The 22,607-nt window shown below is 41.5% G+C and overlaps 1 protein-coding gene across 1 annotated transcript in view; it reads right to left on the reverse strand.

Moving 5' to 3' along the window:
- The window catches only part of MAGI1 (membrane associated guanylate kinase, WW and PDZ domain containing 1), a 635,623-nt gene that overhangs the window by 249,294 nt on the left and 363,722 nt on the right, over positions 1 to 22,607 (reverse strand). The window contains 1 exon segment of the mRNA XM_030307184.1: positions 2,969 to 3,085. Within this exon segment, the coding sequence (XP_030163044.1) occupies positions 2,969 to 3,085 (117 nt within the window).

Below are 22,607 nucleotides of genomic sequence, written 5' to 3' on the forward strand. Positions count from 1 at the left end.
GACCTCTTCTGAATTTCCTTCCCATTTTATGAAGGAAATGTAAAATGAAACGCTACTTGTTTTCTCTTTCAGGAGAAAGACCATTTCTTCCTTCCCAGTTCCCGATTTGTGGGTTTCATAGAAATGAAACATTAGTACCAAGGGCTTTATGCGAGCAAAGACAAAACAGGATTTTTCACTGTTTTTAAAAGGCTGAGGTCATTTTTGCCCCAATTCCTATATAGTGGTAAGCTTTAAAATCAAGCCATTTAGCTCACAGTCAGGTCCTATAAATCAGGGGAAAAAATAAATGGGAAAGCAAGCCAAAACGTAACCATAGTAACACCACAGATGCGTCAAGAAATGGTGTGTTCATTTGCTTCATTCCCCATTTCTTAAATTGGAATCTAAGTAAGGGAAAAATTACACAGAGAACAATCATGATTCTGCAATTACTGAATTCTGCAAAACGGCATTCAACCTGCTGTCCTAGAATTTCAGAGGCAGCTATGGTACAGCTACAGAAATAGCCCCGGGTGGTGAGAGTCGAAAAGACCCCAATTGGACACTTAGCAGTGACTTGATCTCCCCACGCCTCTGTTTCCTCATCTGTAAACTGAGAATTAAAAATCCCAACCTCCAGGGGCCCCTGGGTAGGTCAGTTGGTTAAGCACCGGACTTCGGCTCAGGTCATGATCTCGAGGTCCATGAGTTCGAGCCCCGCATTGGGCTCTGTGCTGACAGCTCGGGACCTGGAGCCTGCTTCAGATTCTGTGTCTCCCTCTCTCTGCCTCCCTCTCCCACTCATGCTCTGTCTCTGTCTCTCTCTCAAAAATAAATAAACATTACAAAATTAAAAAAAAAAATCCCAACCTCCAAGAGTTATTTGAGGGTTAATACTAGTTAGCATATCAAAGTCAGGACTTTGGACTGTTGGACTCAAGAGACCAGAAGTTCTGATCACCTTTAGCCTTGTTTGTTTTTAATTTTTTTAATGTTTATTTATTTTTGAGACAGAGACAGAGACAGAGAGAGACAGAGTATGAGCAGGTAAGGGGCAGAGAGAGAGGGGGAGACTCAGAATCTGCAGCAGACTCCAGGCTCTGAGCTGTGAGCACAAAGCCAGACGCGGGGCTTGAACTCATGAACCATGAGACCATGACCTGAACCAAAGTCGGGCACTCAACCGATGGAGCCACCCAGGTCCCCCCCCACCCCTGCCTTTAGCCTTGTTTTTATTGGCTTACCTTAGTGCCTTGGTTTCTTGAGCCATAGAACAATTTATGATCCCTTTATAACCCATACAATTAACATTAGAAATTATTATTAATCCAAGTGTAAAAAATTGTTGGTAGGATACAAGATTATAGCATTCCATTCCAATGCTGAAAGACTAAAAGAACGGAGGCCCAGATACATTAACACATTATCACAACAGTTTCTCTGTCAAGGCAACTCTGCTACTCAGCAGAAAGAGACAACCTTGGGGCACTGACCCAAGTTCATTGCACTCAACCTCTTTTCCCTGTGGAGACTTGGTTTTATTAATAAGTAAAATGAGGAGCAGGGAGGGCTGTTCTAGAACCTGATCTTTAAAGGTCCCAGTGTAGACTTATAACCTATGTCCCTGTGGGTCTATGGTGCCTCACATTAGTTCTGTTTACCATTTTGCAGTGGTATCGGGAAACATTAGCACTCTGGCACGACTTGCAAACTATTTTTTTTTCTTAAAGAAAACCATTATAGCAAACAAATCACAGCAGTAAGCTGGGTACCCTCAATTTCAAATTATTCCTCATTTTTTTTGCTGGTTAAAATATAATATTTCCTTTCTATTTTTTAATGTTTATTTATTTTAGAGACAGAGCACAAGCGGGGGAGGGACAGAGAGAACCGGAGACAGAAACTGAAGTAGGCTCCAGGCTCTGAGCTGCCAGCACAGAGCCTGACATGGGGCTCAAACTCACAAACCATGAGATCACGATCTGAGCCGAAGTTGGACGCTCAACTGACTGAGCCGCCTAAGTGCCCCTAAAAAATGGTATTTAAAAAAAAAAAAAAAATTCAAGCTTTGAAGGACTTGGCAATAACAGAAGGGAAAAACTCCAAGTACTAAAGCCAAAATCATTCTTTCTTCTCAATTTTAAATAAAATCATGCAATTCTAAGTGTCCCCAGGATTGCCACCTCATGATTAGCTATATAGGAATGCAGGTGGGTAGTGCACGGTAATACTTCACTACAACTCAGGTGCCCAAGCATCTGCCCCATGGACTGACTTCCTCCCTCCCTCTCTCCTTCTTCTCCTGCCTTTTCTTCCTTCCTTCCCTCAAAACAAAAACCTCGCTTTCATAGTCCCTATGCTCTCTGTCTTGCTTTCTCAGATTTGGTCTAATCTAATGGGTTGGGGGGACTGGAGTTTTTAATTGGTGGAAGCCATTCCTTCAAATGCAATTATGCGTGAAATCGAGATCAATGAATCTGGTCATGTTGGGGAAGCAGAGAGAGTCCACTGAGGCATTCTCTCCGCTGAGGGGCCACGAGGGCTCCCTGATCTCCACAGAGATCAATCTGAAGGCCTCTGGCCTGGTCCACCACAGTAATAACAATGATGATTAGCATTCACGGAGGCTTACGCCACGCCAGGACTTTGCAAAACCCTTCATCCCAGGTACTCCTCATTACAGTCTTATGGAATTCGTATGACTCAGATGTCGTTTCCACTGATGTGAAAACAGGCCCCTACAAAGGATAACTAATTTACTTGACATATAAGCAAGAAAGCGGGAGGGCAAGAACCTGAAGGCCAAGGAATTCACCTTGTGCTGTGCTGTATGTCGCAGGGTCACTTAGGATGCCCTGGACTTAGGGAGGCACTAAGTGAGCAAGCCGCCCAGTGTTCCAGAACCAACTGCTGAACTCTTCTGTCTCCACTAGCTTTCCACACACACATACACCCAGCAGTCAGATGCCCCAAAAGGGCTACTTACAAGGCACAGCATGGCGGTAAAGGTTATCCCTTATGGTCTGTTGGAGCTCATGATCAGGAGAGCCTTTCTGGAAGCGCTGATTGAGAAAATGTCGCAGGTCCTTGTTCAGTTTTCCTCCTGTGAGAAATATATAAAATAGACAAAACACATCAACCACGGGGCTTCCCAGAGATGAAGCAGGTTGACAGCAGAAATGCCACCAGAAGCCATTCTACCCAGCCACTCTCGGTCATTAGGAGGACCTACTTCAGGATTCCCTCTGCAGGAGAAAAGCAAGCAAGGATGTAATAAACATAAAACAGCATTGACAGAGCATTAACTTGGGGGGATCATTTCACATAATACTAGAAGGCTCAAATAACAAAGAATTTAAACTAGGCTATTACATTTAAAATATGTGCCAGAGACCCTTGAAGACACTATTAAAGAGACGGCAAATGGCTGAGCACTTAAAGAGAACAATGGAGCAACAGCTGACAAATTATACAATGTTCTTTGACCACGGGTCCAACTGGTAGAAACTGACCCTATGAATGTACTTGCAAAAGTCTGCAACATCTCCAGCATTGCTTATTGCGGTATTTTTATAATAGCAAATAAATGAAAATCAAAGCAGATGATCTGAAAAAGACCACCAGGGATCAACTAAGTAAAGCATAGTTGATTCATACGGTAACTACTCCAAGAAAGTTATATCTGCTTAGTGTTAGTGTCAAAGGAAAATATGTGGAGCGGTGCATACTGTCTGACCCCTTTTGTGTAAAAAGGAACAAAGAAAAGGAGGCACTCTATATTGATGTGAGCCATCATCACAAAGTTTTTAACAACAGTTTCCTTTAGGTAGAAGGACATGAGCTTGGGAAGTAAGGGAGAAGATGTCTTCATTGTACAGACAGATATACAGATGTCACTCTTTAGTCTACAGACAGAGATACACAGACCTTATTATCCTGCATTGATTGCACAAACACTAGACACAGAGTGCTTTTTCACTATTGTTGTATAAGCAATAGCTACGTGAGTGAGCCTGTGTATTTCTTTGTAATTCTCTACATTAACAAAATAAAACAATAGCTAAATTACGGCTATAAAAATATGTCATAGAAACAAAAAAGGTAACCAAATGTTCTTTTTAAATTATAGACACAAATTATACTCTACAGGACCAACAGAAGGCTTGTAGATCAAGTTAGCTAATATTTATGCTTAATGGAGAAAGACTGGTTCAGTGACAGCTAAAAATAACCAGGCTAAAATCGTCTTTCCATTTTTAGACAAGATAAAAATTAGGTAAGAACATTTCTAGCCTTAGAGAAACAAAATAGCAATTCAGTATCTATGTGAACTACAAAATTCATGTCTTCAGATGGTAACTTCCCCATGGTCAAAAATGTGTATCATGAGGATGACATTGACAGTTAAGATGATGGTATGTCCTACCTAGACAGGAAACCACTGATCTTTATTTTAGTATCATGGTCAACAGATTCCTTATTACAGATGATTGCTTTATAGACTAACAAAACCTAATTTGAACTATTTTATTTGAGATGTATTATACCTAAGGTTTCAAGTGGCCAAAATCAAAATAGATATATTCGAGTCAATCCTGGGTCATTTAATAAATATTCAATAACTCATCAAATATTTGCTGAATAAAAAGGACACACATCCACCTATCCACTCCCCATCCCGCCCCTGAAAATGGTCATAAGGTTTGAACAATTTACAGAGGAATATATATGACTAGCCATCTAACCACATGAAAAGATATTTAATATCATTATCAGAAAAAGGCAAATCAAAACCACAGTGAAATTCCACTACATACCTATGAGAATGGGAAAATTTATTTTTTTAATTTTTTTATTTTTTTTAACGTTTACTTTTGAGACAGACAGACAGAGATAGAGTAGGAGCAGGGGAGGGGCAGAGACAGAGGGAGACACAAAATCTGAAGCAGCCTCCAGAATCTGAGCTGTCAGCACAGAGCCTGACATGGGGCTCGAACCAAGGAACCATGACCTGAGCCAAAGTCAGGTCTCAACTGACTAAGCTACCCAGGCGCCCAAAGAATGGCAAAAATTTAAAAGTCAGTATCAAGTGTTAGCAAGACTGGAGAACAAGAGGAACTTGTGGGCACTGTCGGTGGGCACAGAAAATGGTTCATTCTCTCGGGAAAAGAATCTTATAAAGCTAAACCTTCACTAACCGAACGACCCAGCACTTTCACTCGCATTTATGCAAGAGAAATGAAAACAAGCACACTCCCCCACACGTACGACTTCCGGATGAATCTCCACAACAATTTTCATCACTATGTAATAGTCCAAAACTGGAAACAACCAAAATATCCATCAACAGGGGAAAGGATAAGCAAGCTGCCCTCAATTCAAATAGGGTGCTACACAACAGTTAACGGGAAGAGACCACTAACGATGTAGAGTACCATTCACACACCGAAAACACATAATGCTGAGCAAAGGCAGCTAGACACAAAAGGCAATATTGTATACGATTCCACTTACATATAAAGTTTTAGAATAATCTAAACTTTAGTGACAAAAAGCAGTTGAGTGGTTACCTGGGGCTGAGGGTAGGCAGAAGCTGACTGCAAAGGGGGACAAAGGAGTAAGATCTATGGAGTGTCCCAATGTCAGTTTCTTGGCTGTGCAATTGTACTATACTTATGTAACCAGTTCTCCCTGGGGGGAACCTGGATGCAGGGTACAGGGGATCTCTGTAGTACTGTTTACAATTTCCTGAGAGTCTAGACTGACTTTAAGACAAAAAGATTTTTAAAGTTTTTTTTTAAGTTTATTCATTTATTTTGAGAGATAGAGAGTGTGTGAGTTGGGGAGGGAAGACAGAGAGGGAGAGAGAATCCCAAGAAGCCTCAGCACTGTCAGCAGAGAGCCCAACATGGGGCTCAAACTCACAAACCATGAGATCATGACCTGAGCACAAATCAGGCGTCGGACACTTAACCGACAGAGCCACCCAGGTGCCCCAAGATGAAAAGTTTTTCAAGGGGGGAGCACAAGGAAGTGTTTGAAGTAGATGCCAGTACAGAAAATCTTGATCGTGGCAGTGATAATATGGGTTTATATATTTATCGAAACTTATGGAACTGTGTGTGTGTGTGTGTGTTTGTATACTGGATACAATTTATAGCATGTATGTGACACTATTACGAAATTGATTTCAAAAGTTTAAAAAATAAACATGATTACCCAATGACTATGTGATAGGCTATTCTAAATGCTTAATTCTCAATTTCGCAGCAGAGAGATGAAGTGAAAGGAAAACAGATTAAATCTTGATAGTTAAGACAGAAAGCCTTGGGTTTAAATCCCGGCTCCACTGTTTACTAGCTGGTGAACCCAAGCACACTGTTTCACCTCTGAACCTTATCTGTGAAACAGAGCTCTGATAAAACAGAAGCCCTGTCATGAAATTGGTATAAGGATTAAATGAGATGCCAACACTGCTTGGCAAAGAGAAGGTGCCATGATAATGTAGAGTGGACAAACACTGAGGCAAGGGAGGGGGAAGAGCTGAGACCTGTTCATAGATGGGCTGTTACTCTTTTTCAAAATGCCCATAAGCATAAAGCCCATTCCATTACTTAGAAATAGCTATGAACAAAATACAGGCACAGGGAAATTCATACTTCTAGAGTTTCTGGAAGGGAATAAAACTCTACTGGTGCTAAAATTGTCCGGCCATATGTAAATGGGTTAGTATTTAGTGCATACTTAATACATTGTTGGCGCTGTGCTGGAGTTGAAATGAAACCAACTGGTAAATCACTGATATTTAGGAGTCACATCGGCCAACTCTATCTCTAGGTAGAAGGTACTCTGGAGTTCGACCAAAAGGATACCAGTGTTTACCAGCCAAATCTGTGTTGTTTAAGACCTAGAGTTTATATTCTCCATAGGAGACCACAGTTGCAGGCGGTAGAAAGACACTGAGCCATGAGTAGAAAAGATGTTATGGGATCCAAGTTACTGCTTGAGTCAAAAGCAAAATCCTAAAGAAGATTCGGGATACAGTATCTGTTTCTCCTATACAGAACCCAGGTACACACACCCTTATGGATCATATGCAGGTTACCTATCAAGATAAAACATGGGCTTATAGATGGGAAGGCATTCATTCTTAAGCCACAGACACTCTTGGTCTACACTTGAGATTTACATTAAAACTAGCCAAGCTAGCTAAAGTTTGCGATCATCGAACTAAAACTCCGCTTTACTGCAGATGTGCAAAAGGGCAGGGTTAACTATGCTGCCGGTTAACATTTACTCTGTGTTCCGTGACATTTGTAAGCGAAAAGCCTCAACCTTCCCATTATATTAAGAATACTGTACTTTTTGGCATCTAATCTCAAATTAATTGCCAATTATTCAGGGGATATGTCTATAAATCTTCTCCTAATTGTCAAGGCAGTGAGCCAATGAAATAATAAATTGCTAGAGAGAGAGAGACAGAGAGAGTCAGAGCATCTTCACTTTCTTTGAAATTCAAGATTTGTTTTGCAAGTGGAAAAGAGAACAGAGGTCAGAAATACAGGCAACTTTTTCCAAGAAAAGGATTCAGAGCTGATTTTAAGACAATTGTAAAATTTCAGTGACAAAAATGAAGCTTACTCTCTGTCCTGTATTTGCCATTACTTTATATTTCATACCAATGTATCTGAAATTGTGTATCTTTTAAATTTAAAACAATGTATCTCTGCTTTTTTTAAATTCACACTGGTTTAGAGAAATTTAACCATGTCAATTCACGTAACAATTGCTAATTACTTTAAATGTTGTGTAATATTCCATTTAAAAAATATACAATGTATTTGTCCTTCATAAAAAATTAGGCTATTTCCAACGTTGTTGCCAATGCAACAATGCAGTAATAAATGTCACTGTAATATTTTTCTTTTCAAATATGTGTATGTGCAGGAAAAAACATAGTATATACAGGGTTCAGTACTATCAACAGTTCCAGGCATCACTAGGTGTCTTGGAACATCCCCCCCACAGATAAGGGGGTGACTACATTTCTGGTGACTTGTACATTCTATCATATATACATATATGTAGTGATATATATAAATTATATACATATATATATACACACATACAATATACACATATATGTGTGTGTGTGTATATACATATATATGATAGAATATATACCTCATATATACATTTTTTGTCTTTTATGCTTCCACTTCGGTAACTTGCCTGTTCATATTCCTTGTGCATTTTCCTAAGAGGCTGTCTTGTTATTTTTGATAAGATGTTCTTTATATACTCTGGATATGATTCCTTTATCAGTTACTTAAGTCACAAATTTTGCTTGTTACTACTTAAACATGAAATGATTCCTTAACATCATTGTGTAGTTCCTCCAAACTTTTCCTCTACATGCTACACAGTTTTCCGCCATCTCAACTAGAAGCATCATTTTCAAAGTGATGGATTATGAGGGGACTCTGCTTGGTCTGAACTCTATCTCCTAAAGTATAGATCCTAAGGGAGAACACTAGTCAATAGAAATAATCTTGACGGCCCAGAAACTAGGTTTCCAGAGATATTACTTTTGAGTCTTCTCGATTCATCCATTTCTAACCAAGGAGACAAAACATAACTCTCTCTGTGTCGTATAAGCTCCAGAACATAGAAGGTCAAAGAAGAGTGTTTCCTTACAACTAGAATTTAGACTTTAATATATTTCAGATTTTCAATGCTAAGGAAAACGTGCATAAGGATACTAAACTAATCACACTTCCAAGTGATTTACCATTAGCACACAATTTCTTCACGGAATGATTGTAGTTGTAGGAAAGATGTATTTATTAAGGCAACACAAATGGTTTGTAGTGCAGGGAGCTATTACAGCAAAAAAAAAGTCTGTGTCAGTTCAGCAGTTTACATTTGTAAAGGATAGGGTTTTTTTTTTAAGTGCAAAATTATAAATCGAAATACAAATTAGCTAGTTTTATCGTCGCTAAAACTTACAACCTGAAATACAATTAGTGAGTTTTGTCTTTAAAAGATTTTGCCATTTGTTTCTTTCTAACACATTTTTCCTGACATTTTTCTGACTGTAAAAGTCATAAAAAATAGTGGGGAGTTAGGATTTACTACTAATTGGATGGACCGACTGAACGGATGGCTGCACAACAGTGTGAAGGTACTCAATGCCACTGAACTGTACCCTTAAAATACTTAACGTGATCTTATGTGATACATATTTTACCACAATAAAAAGGTAACCTATGTGAATTCCAAGGTTTGAAAAATACACAAAAGTACAACAATGAAGGTTAAAGATCAACTGTAACCTCATGTGCATCACCATTAACGTGTTGGTACTGAACGTCCCGTGTATGCCTACCTACGCATACAGACAGATGCCCTTACTGTACCCTCACACACATGGGGGATTCATTCACTCATTCAACCAGATATTTATTAAGTCCTGACAGCCAGACAATCGGTGGGCCCTGGGGACACACCACGACAACACAGAACTCCTGAACAGGAACTAACACACAAGTTTTAGCAAACATGAACCGGGCTGGCCTCTGAGCAGAGGTCATTGTTAAGATGAGAAAGCAAACGAGACAAGAACCAAGTTAACTCCGCCAAGTGTGGGGAAAACAGCATTCTAGACAGAGAATGCCGCATGTGCAAATGAACGGAAATAGAAAGGAGGCTGGCGTGTTAGAGAAAAAGCGTGGAGCTCGGACAGGGGCAGCACACGCAGAGGTGGAACAGAGAAGCTGGGGCAGATCATGCTGTGCCTTGCAGGCCAAGATAAGGAGTTTGCATTTTATTCTAAGCTCCTTAGGAATGTAGTGAAGGGAGGGCAGTCAGGGACATAAGGAAGGCCTCGTCTCCGTTTTGAGATTCCCCCCGCAGCTGTGCAGTGGGTCAAGAGTAGAGGGAGGTGGGGGGCGCCCGGGTGGCTCAGTCGGTTGAGCGTCCGACTTCAGCTCAGGTCATGATCTCACGGTTCATGAGTTCGAGCCCCGCGTCGGGCTCTGTGCAGACAGCTCAGAGCCCGGAGCCTGCTTCGGATTCTGTGTCTCCCTCTCTCTCTGCCCCTCCCCTGCTCATGCTCTCTGTCTCAAAAATAAATAAAACATTAAAAAAAAATTTTTTTTAAAAAGAGTAGAGGGAGGTGACAGCGTGCGGCCAGTGTGGCTGATCACACAAGACCGGAAGTGGCCTGGAATAAGGAAACGGATGAAAAGAAGAAGGGCAGGAGCAGAGATAAGATGTAACTTAAAGCTAGAAGCAACAGGGTGTGCCCGCATGATGGAGGAAGATGCCAAATGCAAGAGAGGAGTCAAAAGTGATTCCCACGTCTGGGCTTAAGTGCTGATGCCCACAGGGGAGGAGAACACAGGAGTTCCATTAGATACCTATTAAATAGGGGATAGGGAGGATCATGCCCGGCATGAGGATTTACATCCAAATGGTCTAACAAATAATTCATACGCATTTCCAATACTCTAGCAGTGCTCGAAAATTTAGTTTTAATAGCACATATGTGTCATGTCTCATTCCATCACAACCTATCTAACTACTACCCATCAGTAAGCATATGAATGAGTTCTACTGTGATTATCCTCCTTGGATAAAACCTATCTGTATTTCTTTTTTTTTTTTTTTAAGTTTATTTGTTTATTCTGAGAGAGAGAAATAGAGAGAAAAAGGAAGAGCAAGAAGAGGAGGGGCAGAGAGTGGGGTAGAGAATCCCAGGCAGGCTCCATGCTGTGAGTGCAGAGCCCCACTAGGAGCTTGATCCCATGAACCATGAAATCATGACCTGAGCCAACATCAAGAGTTGGATGCTTAAGTGACTGAGCCACACAGGCGCCTCAAATCTAACTGTATTTCTGATTATCTTCTCACAATCCTTGAAGTGGAAATAGTGGGACAAAAAGCATAAAATGATACAAATTCTCTCCCAAAAGACTGTATCAGCTTCCCTTTATTCACCTTGATTCTAAATGCCTCCAAAGTAGCTATGTGGATGCATCATCATATTATCAGTTTCATGTTATCAGACATTTAGATGTCTTTCCTCTGAAAAAAATGATCCAGGTCATAGGGGTACCTGGATGGCTCAGTGGGTTAAACCTCCAATTCTTGGTTTCAGCTCAGGTCATGATCTCACGGTTTTGGGAGTTCGAGCCCTGTGCTGGGCTCTGTGCTGACATCACGGAGCCTGCTTGGGATTCTTTCTTTTTTTCTCTCTCTGTCTTTCTCTATCTGTCCCTCCCCCACTCATGCTGTGACTCTCTCAACATAAACAAAAAATTATTTTTAAATGATCATAAACAATGTTGCAATGAAAAAGCTTGAGTATGTATGTTTGCTAAAACCCTCTAGAAGTGGAATTACTAGAACAATGAGCACAATCGTTAAAGATTCTTCATACATACTGACAAACTGCTTTCCAGAAAGGTTTCCACTCAACTCTAGAAGAAGTACAATATCACTAATCTAATTACAGTGCCAAAATGAGGATTGTTTTTCCCTTTTTAAGTATGCTTTTTTTTTTTTTTTAAAGTAATCTCTATGCCCTCCATGGGGCTGGAACTCACGACCCTGAGATCAAGAGCTGCATGCCCGGCCCAGCATCCCTAAGTATGCGTTTTTAAAAGTGTTCCATCAATAATTCAAACAGATGCCAACACTATATTATACAAGCAACACGGACGGTTAAAATACATTTCTCTTCAATCTGAGAAACTGTTGGTTGCAATGAGAAAATTTTTGTGGAGAACGGCCTGTGGCAAAATAGTAGATGAATTCCATTATCATTATGTATTTAAGTAAAATGAAGAAACAAACAAAACCCTTTGCCTTTAAACACACAGAGATTGAGAACACTCAGTATGCCAGTTCTGACAGATTTGCTTCCAAAGCCTGCCTCCCCCAGATGGCATGTAAGCATTGGTCACAATCAGGGGTCAGCAAAATTTTTCTGCAGAGTGCCAAGGGTCAGGCAGTACACATTCTCCGCCTTTGGGAGCCCATCTGGACCCCGTCCAACTACTAAAGTTTGCCTTTATAGTCCAAAAGCAGCCACAGATTATATGTAACCAAGGTTTTTTCTCAATAAAACTTTATTTACAAAAAAGGGCAGCAGACTTAGTCCGCTGACCAGAGCCTGCTAAGTCGTCACTGTAGATGCTGGCTCCGAATCTCCAGGTAAGCAATTCTCCTTTGAGCATTCTTAGGGTACAGGTATTCAGCGTCTCCAAGGCTAGTCTTAGCAGCATTACCCAGAAACCTGCTGAGTTGCAAATTACCAGGCTTCACCCAAAACTTACTGAATTAGAAACTCTGCGGGTCCAGTTCAGCAGTCTATGTTTTAACAGACCGTCCAGGTGGTTCTGAGACACGCTGATATTTGTGACCAATGGTCACTATGCCAAAGCAAAGTCCCCCTATCAAAATGTGGGGAGCTAGGCTCAGAAAACAAACCCATTTCCTTACCTGTCACCATGGTCCCCATCTCTCTGCACACCTCAAGAGATGCCAGTCCTCCTGGGCTAATAATAACACCTTATAATAACAAGCACAGTGCAAATGACACCAGGCAGGTGGGGCATCATCAGACATGCAGAGACTGAATCCATTCCCCTAGTGGCACAAAGACAGTTGTTCTTTCAGTCATGTTTCTGTAGAACTTAAAAAAAAAGTGGGGCGCCTGGGTGGCTCAGTCGGTTGGGCGACCGACTTCGGCTCAGGTCATGATCTCGTGGTCCGTGAGTTCGAGCCCCGCATCAGGCTCTGTGCTGACAGCTCAGAGCCTGGAGCCTGTTTCAGATTCTGTGTCTCCCTCTCTCTCTGACCTTCCCCCATTCATGCTCTGTCTCTCTCGGTCTCTAAAATGAATAAACGTTAAAAAAATTTTTAAAAAAAAAGAAAAGAAAAGAAAAAAAGAGACTGCAGGAAAGATTTATGTCTGCTGATGAAGCTCTAGAAACTACTATCTACATGTAACTCCCCACATGGACGAGCACAAAACATTTTGCTAGCACTTCAGGACATCCACATTATTATTATTTCCTGCCTGTCTCCTCTCTTCTTTTTCTCCTGGTGAATCTTTTCATACCAAATTTCATCCCACAGCGAGAAGAAACCTGAATTAAGCATGGAAAGAAAGGCACGGCTTAAATTCCATCATCTCTCTTTTTCCATTATTCCTAGCCTTTTGTGGTTCTTGTATTTATTTCGGTTAAACTGGTATAGTCAAATAACATCTGTTCAGAAAAAAAAAAATGAAAGATTTACAAAAGGGAAAGGCAAAAGACAATGTTGCTCTGTAGGCAAAGTAACCTATCTGATGTGAGTTTATGACCGGCAATAATCAACCACACGGCTGAAGTCAGAGGTCTCTACACTCGGGTCCTTGAGTGCAATCTGTAGACATGTGTGTGCCCTTCAAGAAGACACTAAATTCTTAAGAAGACACTGCATCGGGGGGCGCCTGGGTGGCGCAGTCGGTTAAGCGTCCGACTTCAGCCAGGTCACGATCTTGCGGTCCGTGAGTTCGAGCCCCGCGTCGGGCTCTGGGCTGATGGCTCAGAGCCTGGAGCCTGTTTCCCATTCTGTGTCTCCCTCTCTCTCTGCCCCTCCCCCGTTCATGCTCTGTCTCTCTCTGTCCCAAAAATAAAATAAACGTTGAAAAAAAAATTTTTTTTAAAAAAAAAAAAAAAAAAAAAGAAGACACTGCATCGGGATCTAATGGAGCTCTGCTCGGTGACCTGCTGGACTAGAGTGATGCCAGTGAGCACTTACTGAGCACTTTTAACAGGCAGACACAGCGCTGAGTCCGAACTTTGCAATCCTCACCTCACATCAGTGAGGTTGGTTCTATTTCCAGTCCCATTTTACAGAACAAAAAAACTGAGGTTAACGGGCTGCCCCATCGCCCAGGTAATTAGGCAAAAAGGAAATATATGTAAATCTAGACAGATGAAATGAGAATGCAAGATGTTAACAGCTGATCAGTTAAGAGTCAATCATGGCATATACTATGCTGTTGATTCAATATGTTATGCGGTTTATGGGTTTGATATTTTCCAAAACAAGAAAGAGTAAAAGAAAAGAATGGTTTTTCTGAAGCAGTGACATTCACCATGCCACTAGAAAACATTTTATGTGAATCTCAACATAAAAACTGAAGACTGACTTCCCTCTAAACAGTCATAGTACAGTTGCCCCAATACCCTCTTGATGTTCAACATAGGTAGAAACCAAGAAAGTGACACGCCAACAGCGATGACTTCCAAAGAACATTCAGCCAAGGAGCCCAAGTGAAGTTCCTTCCCAGGAACCAGCACCTGTCCCCTTGGCTCTCAGGACACTGTTGATAAGGAAGGAATTTTAAATGCTTCTATGCAAATGCAAACAGAGATCCCATAAGCATCTCACAGCCCAGAACTTCCATAGTAATTAACACAGCTGTTCTCCGACCCCTGCGAGCCTTACCCCAATTCAGTTTCAGCCAGGAATGGATAAAATGGGTCACAAACTATATTCTAATATAGTCTGATATCATTCACCCAGTAGGTTGGGGCCAGAGATCCAGGGGCTCTGACCTATATAGTGAGAAATCTCACTATACAGGGTTACAATTGAACATGCCACACCAGCTTCTGCTGGATCATAGAACAGAGGCCACGAGCAACATCCCATCATTTCATGGGCCTGAAAAAGCTGAGACCCTTTCCCACAAGCAAAGCATCTCCGTGAGTATTCTTTGCACAGTACCTCTCTTTAAAAGATTTTTCAAAGCTGGGGACCAAAGACAGAATCACAAGTATATGGTCCAAGCAGGTGAGAATGGAAAAGAAAACATCTCAGGCACCAGGAGGATTCTAGAGTAGACGTAGGCAAAATTCATCTGTAAGGTCCCATAGTACATACTTTATCCTTTGCAGGATGAAAGGCCTAGGCTCCAACCACTCTGCTTTTTTTTTTTTAAAGAAGAAAACCAACACTAGACAATAAGTAAATGAGTGCATAGCTGTGTTCTAAATAAAAACTTCATTACAAAAACAAGCAGCAGGCTAGATTGGGCCCATAAGCTGGAGCTGGCCACTCCCTGTTGTAGAGGGTTACGTCTCTCTCAGAAAACATTTATGTTACACTTTCTGAAAACTGCCAGAGGTGTGGGGGTTCATGCATCGGGATGTGTGCAAGTAGCACCTGGTGTGTAAACCATTCCCTTAGAAAAGGAGTAGGAAGGTGAGGTGTGGGTCCACACTGATGGGCTTTCACAACGATATTCAACAGGTGAAAAATATCCATTCCCACATCCTCTATAAAGTAGAAAAATTTCACATATTTAAAGACCTGGATAGCTTTCAGAGAAATTTATCAAATGACTCCTGAAATAAACTCTGTTACTGGCATCAATCTCCAGTTTATACAAATACACAGAATAGAAAAATGCATACGTCATAAACACAGATTTCCCTTTGATGATTACAAATTTTGTGCTTTATCATAAATTACTTTTCTGAACATTATCTCATTCAGTCCTTGTAAAACCCAGTGAGAAAGGTGGTATCATTCCCACTTTAAACCACATGAAGAAAGACTCTCGGTGCAGGATTAGAATCACATGTTCTAGTTCCAAAGTCTTGGCTTTCCTGTCCCCACCGTTGGACTTTAAACAAGGTGTTCATCCACATCTAAAGAGTGAAACGTAGAACTAGGGACTGACATTTTTCAAAACTGTCAAGCTCATGGAAAAACAAGGGAAGATTGAGAACCTGATACAGATTAGAGGAGTCTAAGACGTGGCAACTAAATGTAACATATCCTGCATAGGGTAACTAAATGTAACTAAATGTAACGTATCCTGCATAGGGACATGAAGGACGCTAGTGGGGGAAAAAAACCCTAGTGAAATCTGAGTTAAGACTGGAGTTAGTTAATAGGGCCTCCTGGGTGGGACAGTCGGTTAAGCATCCAACTCGTGATCTCACCTCAGATCACGATCTCACAGTTTGTGAGTTCGAGCCCCGCACTAGGCTTTGCGCTCATGGCACAGAGCCTGCTTGGGATTGTGTCTCTCCTTCTCTCTGCCTCTCTCCATTTGTGCATGCTCTCTCTCTCTCCTTAAATAAACAAACTTAAAAAAAATTTTTTTTAAAAGACGGAGTTAATAGTAATGTACTATCTTAACTTATTTTTGACAAATGAACAACCATTATACAAGACGTTAGTATTAGGGGAAATTCCATGAGATTCGGGAACTTCTGTATTGTCTTTGCACACTTTGCATCTAAAATATTTCAAAAATAGAATTCATTTGTTAAAAATGGATACAGTGTACCTATTATGTGCATGTGGCTGTGTGCAGGGCTCTTGGCCATTTTATATGTTGCAAATCCACCAAGGTAAGAATTCTTACAGAGATTTCCCTCTCTGGGTTAACCACAGCTCCCACTTCCAGAATGTGGTAAGTAGTATAGCTGTTAAAAAATATTTGGGGGCACCTGCGTGGCTCAGTCGGTTAACTGTCCAACTCTTGGTTTTGGCTCAGGCCATGATCTCAGTTTCATGAGTTCGAGCCCTGTGTCAGGCTCTGTGCTGGCAGCACGGCCCCTGCTTGAGATTCTCTGTCTCCCTCTCTCTGCCTCTCTCCCACTCATGCTGTCTCTGTCTTCCTCAGGATAAAGAGATAAACTTTACAAAATTTATTTTAACATTAGAATTGAGTTCTAGTTCATGGGCTGGTCATCAGACATTTTCAGTCTTCATAATTCCATAAACGATTATCACTTTCACACTTGACTATTTTCATTCCATCTCACTGTAGTCTTTAGGCTGTTATTGAAAAGTGATTATAAATAATGGGGCTATAAAAAGCCATTCAATAATTAGGACACTAACTGGCCACATGCCCACCTCAACAATGGTGATTTATGTTAGGCAACCCCATCACATCTGCCAGCCTCTGACGGGGCTCTCGGGTTGCACATTAAAACTGCTCTTAACAGCCATTTTTTCTTGATTAGAAAAGAGACCAATAAGCCAGTTTTAGAGCTTTTTCAATTTTATTTGCAAGGAAAGAAAACAATAAACCATTTTTGCCTTGCTATTTCACATATCCGGAGAACGGGGGGGGGGGGGAGCACAGGACATAAACTAGATCAGGTCAAAGTCTTGGCCACTGTCATAGAATGGGAAAGACCTAAATGAAACCTAAAGACAAAAGACCTAACCAACCACACCTCATCCACTCAACACCTAAGACTTCAATATAGCACACAAGTTTAAAACTATTTAATATTCATCAAATGGTTCTCAACAGGACTACCACTGGCATCTTGGGCAAGACAAGGTGTTGTTGATGGTACATACCTCCCTGGACATCAGCCTCCCTGTTCTCAGCAGCTCCCAGATGACCACCTGAAGGTCTCCCCAGTCACTGAACCACCTGGGTAGGACAGTCCTACCACAGGGAGATAGCTAAATGAGTATCAGTCAGGGAAAAGTTGTGCTTAACTGATGAATTTTTTTTCACTGAGATCCAAGAGCATATTAGAAAAGAATATTGCAAAAGCGCCCCTGGTGGGGAGGGTTCCAAACTGCTAAGATTCTAGGCTCTACATGCACAGGCTTACAGGAGCTTCCATGTCTTCTAGAATAGGGCTGCTGACCGAGAGGCAGCAGAGCTCAGTTCTGAAATCAAACATTTGAGCTAATCATCACGCGGGGTCTGCAGAGGTCTTCTCTGACAAATGTCCCCGTAGGGGGTCCTCCATCAATGTCTCTCCCATTGCTTTATCGGGTTCATAGGCATTATCATTCTTTGAAATGATTTTTTTTCCTTTTTCTTTCTTACCTGTCGCCTCCCTCAGCATGAGTCTCCTATGAGAGCTGAGCCCATCTCAGCGTAGAGTAGGGGTTGTGATACAATTAGCACCTTTGGAGATGCAGTGATGAACTCAATTATGAGACGAGGGGGCACCCAGGGGCCCAGCTGGTTAGGCATGTGACTCTTGATTTCGGCTCAGGTTGTGATCTCACAGCTCATGGGGCTGAACCCCGCGTCAGGCTCCATGGTGACAGTGCGGGGTCCACCCGGAATTCTCTTTCCCTCTCTCCCTGCCCCTCCCCTGCTCGCATGCTCACTCTCTCTCTCTCAAAAATAAATATGCATGAAAAACAGATGAAGGATAACATGAATGAAAATAACATAAGCAGTAGCTAAACCAGAAGCAGGCAGGCAGATGCTGCCATCCTGACTTTGCCATTAGTGACCTCTTCGTTCTTGGGCAAATCCCTTAATCACCCAGGGTCTTGGTTTCCTCATCAAGAAAGTGGGGATAATGAGAGTACCTACCCAAACAGGGCTGTCATGAGGAACACACAAGTAGATGCAACATAATGCTCAGTAAACGTTAGCCACCCTCCCCCTCAGCATCTGACTTGAAGGAAACGTATTTCCAAAACACCTTGCATGGAATTGTGTTTGTTCTCGAGGAGAGCAATTTTTTTTAGGATTCATAATTACGACTACATGCATACAACAAACAAGTGCAACAAGCCAGCCTTCCCATATTTGCTAGACTGCAAACTAATTAAAACCTGTGTGTTATCCCCAGATTGCCTGCATCCTTCCACTTCTGTACAGATCACACTGTGTGGCCAGAGGTGTGTGGGGAAAGAGTGAGGAATTCGAGGTTGGTTTGAATGGCAGCCGTGCACAGTACCAGACGTCAGGGAATCCAGTGTTCATTTTTTTTTTTATTTTGCCATTTATTTATACGCTTTTCACCTATACAGCAGCACACTGTTTATTCATTACTTTAATGTGGATTACTGTGATAACTAACGATGTTAATCATCATGTCAGATGTTAATGGCACATCTATTCATTTGTGAAGTTTCTGTTCAACTTGTTTGCCAATTTTTTTTTTTTTTTAACTAGGTTTGTCTTCTTGACATTGACTTGTAAGACTTCTTGATACATCCTGGATACCAGTCTTTTGTCATGAAAACATGTTGCGAATATCTTCTCCCGGTCTGTGACATATCCATTCACTTTCTTGATGATGTCTTTTGATGAATGGAAGTTTTGACTGTTGATGGAGTCTAATGTATCAATTTTTATGCAGTTTCTCTTCTGTGTTATTCATTTGTTACAGATGAGTCAGAAAACTGCATAACGAAGTAGAAGAACCCTGGGCAAGGGTCAGGAGACCTGGATTTGAGACCTAAATCTGTGTGCTATTTGTGTTTGGCAAAGTCATTTGTGAGAGTTAATTTTACCTGTCAACTGGGTCTCGGGGTGCCCAAGTATTTGATCAAATAGTATTCTGCATGTTTCTGTGCAAACGCTTTTGGATGAGATTAACATTTAAATTGATACAGTGAATAAAGCAGACTGCTCTCCTCTGTGTGGGTGGGCCTCACCCAATCAGTAGAAGGCCTGAATAAAACAAAAAGGCTGATCCTTCCACAAGTAAATGGGAATTTCTCCTGCCTGAGCCTAGGAGCTAGAACATCAGCTCTTTCTTGCTTTGGACTCTAATGGAAACACTGACTTTTCCCGGGTCTGAAGCTGTCTAGCCTCTGGACCATAACCAAACACCATCAGCTCCCTTGGTTGTCAGTCCTTCAGCCTGTGACTAGAACGGTACCATCAGCCCTCCTGGGTCTCTAGCTTGCCAACAGCAGGCCTTGGAACTTGCCAGCCACCACAATTGCATAAGCCAATTTCCTAGAATAAATTAATCCCTCTTTACACGCACACATACACACACCCTGTTGGCTCTGTTTCTCTGATGGACCCTGATTATACACCATCTACTTCTTCTAGCTCCAAAAGGGCACACAGCATTCTGACAGATGCTTTGTGACTGTTGCTAAAGTCTCTAACCAATTGCCCTAGTTCACATATCCATAAATGCAGAGGCTGGATTCCCCAAAACCAAAGATCTCTCCCATTCTAAAAATCTGATACTTATCTTAGCCTCACCTTCCTAATCAGGCAACATCTTCTCCCTTGGGGGTCTTCCTCCAAAACTGATTTGGCTGAGCCTCTCAGAAACAGGGACCTAACACCCTCCTGGCTAATCAAGTCAGCAGTAATTCTAACAGGCCCCTGCGACATACAAACCTATTCTGGCTTGTCTCCACTGTGTGGACGCACGGCTACAAGAGTTGAAACAGTTCAAAGTTGACTGCACAATAGGGGTTTTAGCAGCTGACTTCTATCAGTGTCACAGAGATGCTCACGCCACTTCTAAAATAAACATTTTAAAAACTGTAACAGAGATGCCAAATGTGCCAATAAACCCAATTACTGACTGCCACTACCAGGCAAGCCAATTCTTGAGCTCCACAGCAACCAAAACATGGCAGAGGATGCAACATTTGTTAGAGGAACAAAGTGAAACCTATCAAACACCTCGGGCTTTGGGAACCTGTGACACCCTCTTTTTCATGGCTTGATTTCAGACCAGTCCGTAGGAAAGGGAAATTTACCTTTAGAAATTAAAGTGACTTTAATTTTGCAATGCCTTTTAGAAAATTAACCTACACCCTAGAGAGATGCCAAGCCAAAACTGAGAATTCCTGCCTTTTAATGACCCTATATTAAAATTAGGTAATGGTGACCCGGCAGCTACAGGGAGAGCCTGAAGGAATTCAGTTCACTGGGCTTCCCTCACAAGGCTTTAACAGCAAAAACGAACAGCTGTGCTCTCCTTGGGTCACTGAATGTTCTTTAATATCAAGCAACCAGCCAGAATTCAGGATTACTCAGAATTTAAGTGGTAGCTGGACATTTCCTCAAAAGGAAGGGCCTGAACCTTGGTGAATGTCAGAATCATCCGGAGGCACATCTAAAATAATCCTGGGGCCTCAGCCCGCACATCAGACAAGTTAAATAAGTGTCTATGGGAAGGCCTAGGCATTGCTGTTTGTTTTTTGTCTCCCCTAGTGATCCCAATGTGTAGCCAGGGTGCTAAGCCTAACCCACTTCTCTGATCCTGAATTTCTCAGTGGACTCACTAATTGCAGAACATCTCTAGGCATCACCTTGTGTTTATAGAGCATCCTAGAGGATCTCCTAAGATGAAGTGCCTTGAGCTTCAAAGTAGAAATGTAAGACTGTGAACCAGCAGTGGGGTGGGATGGGCGGGAGGGAAGAACATCAAGGCGGAAAGGAGGTTAAAAAAAAAAGCTCTAACACCCTCTTAAAGTCACAGCCCTGGGAATTTAAATTGGGTTTCTGCCTGCTCTGACTGGGGAAGCAAACTCAAATTAGCTGGGTAGAAGATTCATCTCAAAGGATCAGGGGACTCTGGGCGACCTGTACTTTGATGTCTCTCACTGCAGCTCAGCACATTTCTTGCTTTCACACCAATTCTTGAGAGAAGTCCTAAGTGACTTATGTTTAGTCTGAAGGACATACATCAAATAGCAATGGTGGGCTAGGGGCTAGGGGCATGAAGGTTTCCGCCTGGCTGTAAGGGAGGACAAAGAACAAGGTGAGAAAGGGCGGAGTCACAGCACAAATGCAGGGCTTTCCCACACTGAAATAAAAACACTGATGTTTTCACAGTGCCACAGGCTGACTCCTGAGGTGGAACAGAGCGCCACATTTAGAAAGAGCTAGAGAAGATGAAAGAACAAACAGAAGGCTCCCCCAAATTAAACACAACGCGAATGTGACTGTCGTGAATCGAGTAATTCTTCTGTTGATGGCTTCCACGCTAACACTGAACCATGTGCTTGTTCCCTTAAAAGCTTTCTTCAAGCGCCAGCACCAACTGTTGCTTTCAGCCACTCCCACATCCTGATCAAGCTCTTCCGTGCTCCCAGGAACAATTTGACTTCATTTAACGAGGTATTATTCTGCCACTGGTCAAAGATATAGGAGGTACTACGATCATGCCTTCTCTCCAAAAGACTCCGAGGGAATAAGTGAAAAGGCTTCAGAAATGTTCCACCACCAAACTAAAAATATTTAAGGTGGCAGAAAACCTTGCCTTCATTCAGACACCAGAATATTCCATCAAGTGTTTCTATAGAGGCTTAACTGAACATCTACCCCATCCATCCACCACCTTGACATGTAGGTTTTATTTATATATACTGAAATCACACTGTCATCTTAAAAGTTCCAGCAAAATCAAATTACGAAAGTAAAGCAGTTACACTTTCCTTCCTTTTTCTTGGTAAAAGATGACTAGCTTAACATGTGCTTTTCTCCCCGTAATTAGAAAGATTCTGGAAAGAGAAGAATGTAGTCAAACAGGCTTGAGCAAAAAGTGGCTTAAAAGGAAGTCATATATATATATATATATATATATATATATATATATATATACACACACACATATTCATATATATATATACATATATATATGTATATGTATATGTATATGTATATTCATATATATATATATGAATAATAATGAATAAAAGCTCCATCACTCATTTGATAGGTATTACCTGCCTGGAAATTAAAACCCACTTTGTGCTATCTCTAGAGAAGACCTTCTGTTCCAAAATGAGGGTCTAATGTTTGAATTGTGCAAGCCAAATCAGCTTGAAAAAACAGAAGGCACAGCTAAGCT

The sequence above is a fragment of the Lynx canadensis genome, chromosome A2 (genome assembly GCF_007474595.2).
Source record: "Lynx canadensis isolate LIC74 chromosome A2, mLynCan4.pri.v2, whole genome shotgun sequence".
In the NCBI taxonomy this organism is placed as follows: domain Eukaryota; kingdom Metazoa; phylum Chordata; class Mammalia; order Carnivora; family Felidae; genus Lynx; species Lynx canadensis.